Here is a 9,422-nt window from a genome sequence, read left to right as displayed (position 1 = left end):
TGAGGGTGGGGTGGTCAATTAGCATATTCCCTCTTTATTAGATAGGATTACTGGCTTTGTTACCTTAATACTCAATTTTGTCTTGGGAACAAAATTAGTGAGAACATAAGAATCTCCCCCCACCCCCTTTTGAGTACTGTTTGTCTTGGATTTTGGTATCAGCATTATGCTAGCCGTTATGAAATAAACTGGGAAATTCTCTCCTTTTGGGGAGATTCTTTGTTCCCCTAGAATTCACCTGGGTTTGGTTACCCTGTCTCACTCCCTTCTTCCTTCCAGAGGTGCCCCACAGTACCACTAATGATTTAACCATGAGGATGTTTTCTCATACTAGCTTCCAAGGCTCCTGGTAAAGGGGGCTCACCTAGGATCTTCAACAAAACTTGTGTATCTTTCAGTTTTCTCACCGTCCTTGCACAGGCCGCAGACCTTACCACTTCCAAGCCTTTGCTAATTTCATGTCACTTTCCTCGCTAAATCCTAACCACTGAATTTGAGGTGGGAGGTATAGGGTGGTGTTGATTATGGCAAAATAGAACAAACATCGGAGGCAGAGACTGTGCAGCTGCTTGACACCCTTCTCTTCATTTAACCCTCAGAATCCTGGGAGGCTTTAGTTTTTATGTTGTAGATGGGAAAAGGAACTTGAAAAATGTTATACGCTAATAAGTGGAGGTGCCAGGATGTAAAACCAGGACTGCTTGATTGCAGTGAATGCAGCTTCTCACTTCTTCCATTGTTCAGGGGCTACCGTCTCTCACGTTGACCTGCATGTCCTCCATGCTCCATTAGCAATTGTAGACTGTCCCACACTATTTTACATTACACTCCTTTGTCATTTCTATTGTTTCTTCTGAGTAGTTCTTGTCTCACATGGAGCACTTATTAACTGAATAACCTCCCAGTGCCTGTTTATCCAACTCCAGACTTAGGCACCTTTTTTTAATTATTATTATTTTATAATAAAGAGAGTGGAGAAAAATAAAAGGAAAAGGTGACTAAATACAAAAAAAAAAAAATGTTGATTGTGTTAGTCTTAGCTGTATACTGCAAAAAACTCGCTCTCAAAATAAGTTTAACTCTGCGTGGTCTCCAGGGGCTCTTTGGCTACCCCTACAAAATGAGTGCCCACAAATCGACAAGAGTTGCCATTAGTGAATATCGATCACCTTCCCACCAAGCACATCAAACAGCGGCGGGATGCTGGAAATCGCACCTGCAGGCCACACGGACTTCCCAACAAGGATGCTAGAAGAGGCAGGCCCGCCCAGCGGCGGCCGCGACCCCGCTCCACCCCTCCCGCCTCAGCCGGGTGGAACATTCCGTGCAAAGCTTTGACAGCGCCCGCCCGGAGTCACGTGGCGTGGGAGCGTGCTGACGGCGGCTGCGGAATGACGCGGCTCGGGTTGCCAGGGGGCGGGGCGGGCGCCGCGGAAGGGGCGGGGGAAGGAAGCCAGCGGGGAGGCGGGGCGGGAGGAGTGGAGGGGCGGGCGGAGAGGGGAGCGCGGGCGGGGAGGGCCCAGCGTATTATGGGATGCGGCGGTGGAATGGCGCTGGGCGCGTGATTTTGAACAAACCCGGGTCTGTGTCTCGGAGGCGCCGCCGCCGCCGCGGCAGCTGGGAGCCCAGGGAGCGCGGCGCGAGGAGAAGGCGGCGGCGCCGCCGGCTTTGGTGAGTGTCAGACCCCGGGGTGGGGGCATCTGGGCGGGCGGGCGGGAAGGGGCGCCGGCCCCCGCTGCGGGTGGTGGCGCGGCCGCAGGGCGCCTGACCGCTCCCTCCGGGAGCCCGGGCTGGTGGGTGGTGGCGGAGAGCGGGAACCTGCAGGCTGGGGGTCGCCGCGCCCCACCCCCGGGCCGCAGTGGGCGGGAGGATCCTCCCGGGCTCGGCCCCTTCCCGCCCGCACCCGGGAGGGCGGCTGTCACCCGGCCGGCCGCCCGCCCGCCCTTCCTGGCGGTCTGGAGGAAGGGCTGCCGCGGCTGTTGACAAGCACACTGCGTGGCCCGGGAAGCCGGCCGTGTCGGCCCCGGCTTTCTGGGAACCGGTTTTGCTGCTGTGTCATTTTGTACCGGCCCCTCCTTCCCCTGCTGCCCGCCGCCGCGTTCTTCCTGCGCCCCTTGTCCAGGATCTCGGTGTGTGTCCGTTTTCCTCGCGAAGCCCACCAGCCAAATGTCACAATGTCCCCGCGGTGCACGGGGGAAGGGAGCGGGCCGGGACTTAGCTTGGCCAAGCAACGGTAAACACCAAGCAGAGTGCGGGTGGACGCGGCTGGCGGTGGGGAAATAAAGTTCAAAGATGAAGACGCCGGGAAGACTGGACACTTTCAAACCTGTAGCAGGCTGGGTCTAGAGGCGGCGATCGGCTGGGTAGTAAATCACACCGGTTTAAGCCTGAATCTACCGACTTTTATATGGAGTTGTCACTCGAGCAAGGTAAGGACATGAGATGGCTTTGTCAACTTCTACCTCTCTCTTCTTAGACTAACTTTTAAAAAAAGACGGTAGAGGGACCCTGTTCGAAACCTTGAAATTCAATGTGCTCATTGCGGATGGGTCTTTTAGGGCTTATGCTGTATTTGACAGGTATGGAATTCAGCTTTGAATGGGTGATTATCATATCTTTCTGAAATTCACAAAGGTCACCAATTTAGGTTTTTGAAAAAATTCCGATCTCCTTAGAAGCCTTGCAGCTCATGTTTTCTTGTTATTTTTTTGATGATTAAAAGAAACCTATGTTAGCCCTGACTGGGTAGCTCAGTTGGGTAGAGTGTCATCCTGATACACCAAGGTCGCGGGTTCGATCCCCGGTTAGGGCACATATAAGAAGCAACCAATGAATGCATAAGTGGAGCAACAAACCTCTCTCTCTTTCAAAAAAAGAAAAAAACCTGTGCTCTTTTAGTTATTTATTAAACTGCATGATAAGAGCAGGTGGGGATAGATAGCTACCTCTGGGGTCTTGTTCTAAAGCAAGCTGTTTATTTTCACTGTTCATCCATGAACAGGATCAATACCTTTTAAACGTAGTTGCACTTTGGCATCTTAAGCCAGTGACAAACTGGAAGTGACAGTGTTGGAGGACAGAAATGATCAGATGAAATTAAGTGGAGAGGAAAATAGTTCAGAACTTTGTTTTGACCACAGTCTCTGCATGAGGATCAATGCCTGTACCTTACGAACGTGTCGGGGAGGTTAGACGTGCCTATGGAAATAGCTCATTCTGTCCAAGCAGGGCTGACAGTGGAGGAAAATGTCGGAGTTGGTGAGTGACATTAAAGGTCTGGATCTTGTTTTTCGTGCCTGAGATGGGCACAGTGAATAAAATGCATGCCATTACCTCAAATTGCTTTTTGGAAAGTGAAAGAATTTGGGGTTCTTTATTGCCCTTCTGTCGCCTTCCCTATGGCTTTTTTGCTCTTCAAAACAAAAATATGCCGGGCTGGGGACCCCGCAGGTGGCGCGACTTCCTTTGGCGCGGCTGCCGGGCCGCAGGATCACCATTTTTCCTAGTGGGGTGGGAGGTCTCGGCGTGGGCTGTGTGCACCTCCCCGTGCATTTGAAGGTTGGCGGGGCCGGCGGGAGGTTTACCCGGATCTGTGGGTGTGCGCCTCTCGGGAGGGGAGGGCCGGGAGGGAGGAGGAGGAAGGGGGAGGTTACCGGCGGCGGCGGCGGCGGCGGCCGGGGCTGGGGCTGTCGGGGAAGCTGCTGAGCTGTGATGGTGATGACGAGGTGAAAATGGCGGATCTTTCGAAATACAATCCCGGCCCCTGACATACCAGAGGCGGCGGCAGCGGCGTTGGCGTCACCCGGGCTCCCTCTTCAGCCCCGGGTCCCCGGTAGCGCTCCACTTCGGACGCCCTGGGAAGGCTAGCATCTGGCCAGAGCTACCGTGCACGGGCAAAACAAGCACCGCCGGGCTCCGAACTGCCCGGGACCTGCGGGAGCCCCCACCTCGGAGCCGGAGGCAGGAGAAGGCGGCTGCCACTGGAGGTAGAGAAGGGGGTACCCGAGGGCTTCTCCGTCTTGAGATTCTTTATTTTGGAGGTGGGGTCGGGGGATAGAATTGTGTTGTGGATCAAGGAATGACTAGTCCTGAGTGCAAAGAATCAGTAGCCTCGTAATGACATCAACATTATTCTTTGAGTATTAAGAGGGCTCGAGTTTGCTCTGATACCTAAGGCTGCAGCTGAGGCCTAGAGGAACCGCTAGCACTTATCACGATTTTCTGATTTAATATTCAAAATATCCACTCTGGTGGGTATTGGTTTGACGATGTTCAGCGGTTTATGGGGTTGTATGTTTCTTTAGGGAGGCAGAGCATTGGCATTTTATTCTGCATTTAAGCTCTTGATTTAGATCATAGTCTATAACTTGTTTGGGTGTGGATGCCCACATTTTTGGAGCATATGGACCAGTTCTGTAAGAATTTAAAATGTTGCTTTTTCTTTTATGACTCTGTCATCTGTAGAGTTGACCCCTCTGGCCCTGCCATTGGCAAATAACAATTGAGATACTGTCATGTATGCTTTATAGTTTTTCCCTGTGACCCTCCCCCCCCCCCCTTCCATTTCGTCAATTCAGAGAGTAAAGTTATGAAAGATTTTGCAGTAGATTTTATAATTCAAGTGAATCACAGCTCTGGGAGCTCTATTTTGGTTCACAAGTTTTGCCTTCATTGTTAAGGAAGTTGTGATAGCTTGATGCATGCATCTGATGTGAGTCATTAAGTTGGTAAAAATGAATTGAGAATTTTTATATCCTAAAATACTGGACACCTTTGTTTAAAGAGCTGGAGAATTAGATTGATTGACTTTATGGCATCCATAATTTAATTTTGTTAGATTACCTAAAGATCCCTGTGTGTTTTAGATTGTGCTGTAGATCCCTAAGGAGTCTGTCTCCTTGCACACAACAGTAGTGTTACTGAAAAGTTACATATGAGTCAAAATTTTATGTTAGTTTCAAGTCCTGTTTTTTTCCAGCTTTTGTAGTAGAGGATTGGGTCAGTGACATTGAGTATATGAGAGGGAACAGAGGTAGATAATATTTAAGAAATGCCTACTGGTAATTTAATGATTACAGTAATTTTCCTTATCCAAGTTTCCTGCAAAGAGATGATGTTATAGTATTTAATAAGTATCACACATATATTTTATTCAGAGGTAAAATATTTTGTGTGTATCTTGGACATTTGGCTTTCATTCATTAGAAGGCTAAGAGACCAAAAATTTTTTTAGGGGTCTGAGAGGTACTCAGAAGATTTATTTAATGAATTTTTAAAAATCATTTGTCTGATGTTCTTATATCTAGTAGGAATTTGATTCTGTGGTGTTTTTTTTTTCTTTGTTTTTTTTTTCTTGTTAAAGATTTTATGTTGCAATTATTTGGTCCATGTCAACCTAGCTGCTAGGTTAGTAGTAAGAGTAAGAATTTTTATTTATTTATTATATTATTATTTTTTAATCCTCACTTGAGGACATTCCCTCTTCCCCTAATTGATTTCTAGAGAGAATGAAGGGGGGTGGGGGGAGAGAAACATTGATATGAGAGAGTCACAGCAATTGGTTGACTCCCACTTGCACCCTTGCTCGGTCTGGGGAACCTGCAACAGAGGTGCATGCCCTTGACCAGGAATCGAACCCGAGACCCTTTGGTCTTCATGCCAACACTCTGAGCAAAACCAACTGGACAAGACTAAGAATTTTAAAAAGAATTAAAGATGGAGATGAAAAAGTCTTTTTCATTGGTTTTCTTATTTTTTTTTAATCACAAAGGGCTGTTGTCATTTTGTGATTCTCCGTGATTGTCTTTAAAGACCAGTTTTTAGATTGTTGCGGTTAGAACAATTGTCTATTAATAATTAGAATTGTGTTAGAAAGAAATACAGGAAAAGTTATGCCACTGGAGATAGTCCAGTGTCTTTATGGGGGGAGAGGAGCATTATACATTTCCATTATATTTTCCAAATAATACTATTGTTTATCTGTTATCTGTTGTGCTTTACATACTATGCTAGGGATAGGGGATACCTCAATATCATTGCCTCAAGGAATGTTTAATTTAGGAATCAGAGGTAGGTTGGAAGGGTTGAATAGGGCCTTAATGCATGCAGAAGGCTTTGAAAATTACAGAAATTTTTTAAATAGGAGAGTGACAGCCACAGAGATCCGGTAGTTTTTATGTGGGATGTGTTATAGATTAGAGGAGGTGACGGTAAAAATACATTGTAGGCTAAAAGCTTTGGAGATGTGGAAATTCTTGGTTGTAGTGGGAAGAAGACATTGTGATAAATCACTTAATTCTATAGAGAGACATCAAAGATGGCAAGGCCTTAAACCCTGCTGTTTGATAGAATGTTGAATGCCATAAAAAAAAAAAAAATCAGAGGAAGCTAATTTAGATAGAGGAAAATAACTTTCATTTGAATTATAGTGTACCGCATAACTGTCTTCACAGTTAACCCTGCCAATAAACAAGGCTTAGAAATTGTTGCTTAGGTTTATACATTAAACTGCTGAGAGAACCAGGATTTGGAAATGGGTATTTCTGATTTAAATCTCCATGTTTTCCCCCCACTATGTTAGTCTTAAGCATGAAAAGGGGGGAAAATATTGTGAATCCCCAGTGTTGGCCTAAATAATTTTATTAAAATATTTAATTGTATGTGTATATAGATGTAAATTCTTTAGGATTACTGCTTGTATGCAAGTAACAAAAGTAAATTTATAAATGAAATATAAGCCAAACTATAAAACAAGTAAAACAAATTAAATGTAGAATGATGGATGATGTTGTTTTGCTGAAATGAAATCTTTCTTTGCATAGGAATAATATACTATTTATTGTCTGCCTTGGCAAGATGTGGGGTTTTCTATATATAATATATCCTTTATAACCCCATTTCTGTACTACTTTTCTGTATTTGAATGCTCACAGGTTAGGTGGTTTGGCTTTCACTTTGCGTAAATATATCAATTATCTTGTAAGACTGTTCTGTGTCTTTTTCTTTAGCTCACCCCAATTCTAGTACCATTGGTTATAGATATGAGGTTGTTATCCAGATGATCCAGAATATATTTTTTAAAGTATCAAAATGAAAATATAAACTTTAAAAATCTTCATCAGGACTCATGGCTTATAGTCTGCTACTCCCAATTAAATTTAAGAAATATTGTTGTGTATCTAGTTTTTGAGTGTTGATGTTTGCTTTTAGAAATCGAAGCTAAAATTCAAATTTTATAGTGAATCAATGCTGATGGTAATCTCTAAGTACAAAAGTATAATTATTAAACGTAGATATTTCTGTCTAAACATCTGCAAATTACTCGCTCATCTGTAATACAGTGATAGGTCATCACTTCGTATTATTTATGTGCAAGAATGAAACAGTTGTTCACCCAGATTGTCTCCACCTGTAACTAAGAAAAGGACAGGTTTCAACACTGGTAATATTCTATATGAAACTCTTTAAAAAATATAAAACTGTAGAACATTTGTCATTTCTATCTTAACATTATTTTTCATTTTATATTTAATTCATTTGTTTTCATTGTCATTATTCTAAGTCAGACCCTCCATTTATCTGTCTTGAACTAATTATTGTAATTGCCTTCTAACTGGTCTCCCTGCATCCAGCCCAGATAAAACGTTAAGATGAAGTTAGACCTCCCAAATTACAACTATGATCATGCTGTTCTTCTGTTGATTTCTAAACTCTCTCTATCAGGGCAAGGTCTTTGGTAAATTTCCCGTAATGCCTTCCACAAAGTTGGGAAGCAATTAGTATTTGTTAATTAAATGACTGATAAAAATCATAAGCTAGTTAAAAGCTAAGCGAACCTTTTAGATTTTCAGTGGGAATATAACTGCAGAGGATACTGGTTAAAAGCTAAATCAGTATTTAGAAACTTATTTGAAAAGGAGTTTCTTATTTATGACAGTATGTTAAGTGTTGTAAAGACTCAGAGTATTATATAATCCTTTGTTTCTCAGATAGACAAATCAAAGTTATCTTTCAGAGTTCAGTGTAAATAATGCTAGAGTTTTAGATAATATCCCTTCTCCATGATTAATTTATTCATCCTTCAGATTTGTATTGAGAGGTTATCATTTGCCAGCTCTGTTCTAGGCACTGGGGAGAGTGGATACAGACCTTTTCTTTTTTTCTTTTTTTTTTGTATTTTTTTTTTTTTATTGCTTAAAGTATTACAAAGGGTATTACATATGTGTCCCCCCCCCCCCCCCCCGCCCTTGACAGTCCTCTAGCCTCCCCTACCCCCCAGTGTCTTATGTCTATTGGTTATGCTTATACAGACCTTTTCTTGTTGGAAGTGGTCATAAAGACAGACAAGTCCCTGTCCTCATGGAGCTTGCATTCTAAAAATGGGGGAGGAAGAATCAGACTATAAACAAAGCTACTTTCAGATTGTGATAGATGCTATGATGGAAATACCCGAGTAAGGCTATGGGATGTGTTAGGGCAGTGGATGTGAGAGTGGTGGTACTAATTTAGATTTTAAAAATGTAATACAAGTTAGACAAATTTATAAATCATTAAACTTTCTGAAATGAGTCAATTTTTAAGTCTCATTAGGCTTAAATCATTCAACCATGTTCAACTGTGAGGGAGGAACTTTGGTGTACTGACTTTCAAATTGTACTTTGCCTTTAGAACTTTGTGAGCAAAAATATTGGAGGCATAGGGAATGCATTGTATATTCTGCATTCTTCTCCTACCACACTTTCACAAATAAGCCCTTGTACAGCCAACGTGAACCAGAGCTCCTCAGGTCTGTTGGCTTGTGATGATATTCTTTTTTTCTTGGAGTGGTCCTCCACACAGTGATGATGAGGTTGCATGTCCTATTACATATCTCCCATTCCTAAGGGATAAAATTAGAGTGGTGATTCATGTCACTAGATGGCCATACCCACAAGCTCCTTTTGAGAGTTTCTTTTAGCATAAGCTGCTCGGCCTGTGACCCTGATTGAAACAGATATGGATGTCTAAATCATAAAGCAGTTATCATAGTCTGCTCAGTGGCTATGAGGTGTGTTGGCTCTAGGACTCTGCACAGCCCATACTACATAGAGACTGGCTAAACCAATCAGATCTTTTCTTGTTGAAGTTTGAACTTTATTCCTAGTTCAAAAGGAGACTTCTAGCCCTGTAACTCCTAGTTTTTTTTAATAGGACAAGTAAAAAAACATAACAGAAGTAGACAAATCCATAATCATATTTGAAGATTTCAGCAGCCTTTCTCAGTAATTGACAGAAGAGGAAAAACTGAGAATATAAAAGATCTGAACAACACTATGAACCAACTTGACCTAATTGACATTTACAGAACACTATACTCAGTAACTACAGAACACACATTCTTTTCAGATGTACATGCAATGTTCACCAACATAGGCCATATACTA

At 43.3% G+C, this 9,422-nt stretch overlaps 1 protein-coding gene across 6 annotated transcripts in view; it reads left to right on the top strand.

Annotated features, from left to right (window-relative positions):
• The first annotated feature begins 1,523 nt into the window (after positions 1 to 1,523).
• LIN54 (lin-54 DREAM MuvB core complex component) overlaps positions 1,524 to 9,422 on the top strand; it is a 66,175-nt gene continuing 58,276 nt past the window's right edge. For 2 of the 6 annotated variants that reach the window (XM_036338085.1, XM_036338033.1), the window contains exon 1: positions 1,524 to 1,671. Coding sequence is in view for 2 of the 6 variants with exons in the window: in XM_036338068.1 (XP_036193961.1) it covers positions 2,408 to 2,429 (22 nt within the window). In the remaining 4 variants the exon portion in view is untranslated. Of the gene's footprint in view, positions 1,672 to 1,966; positions 2,430 to 3,670; positions 3,987 to 9,422 lie in introns of those variants that run through there. The other 4 variants (XM_036338076.1, XM_036338043.1, XM_036338068.1 and 1 more) reach the window with 3 other exon arrangements.

The sequence above is a fragment of the Myotis myotis genome, unplaced genomic scaffold, assembly GCF_014108235.1.
Source record: "Myotis myotis isolate mMyoMyo1 unplaced genomic scaffold, mMyoMyo1.p scaffold_m19_p_1, whole genome shotgun sequence".
Lineage (NCBI taxonomy): Eukaryota > Metazoa > Chordata > Mammalia > Chiroptera > Vespertilionidae > Myotis > Myotis myotis.
Note: the sequence above shows the minus strand (reverse complement) of the source record. Positions and strands in the feature narration are given on the sequence as shown.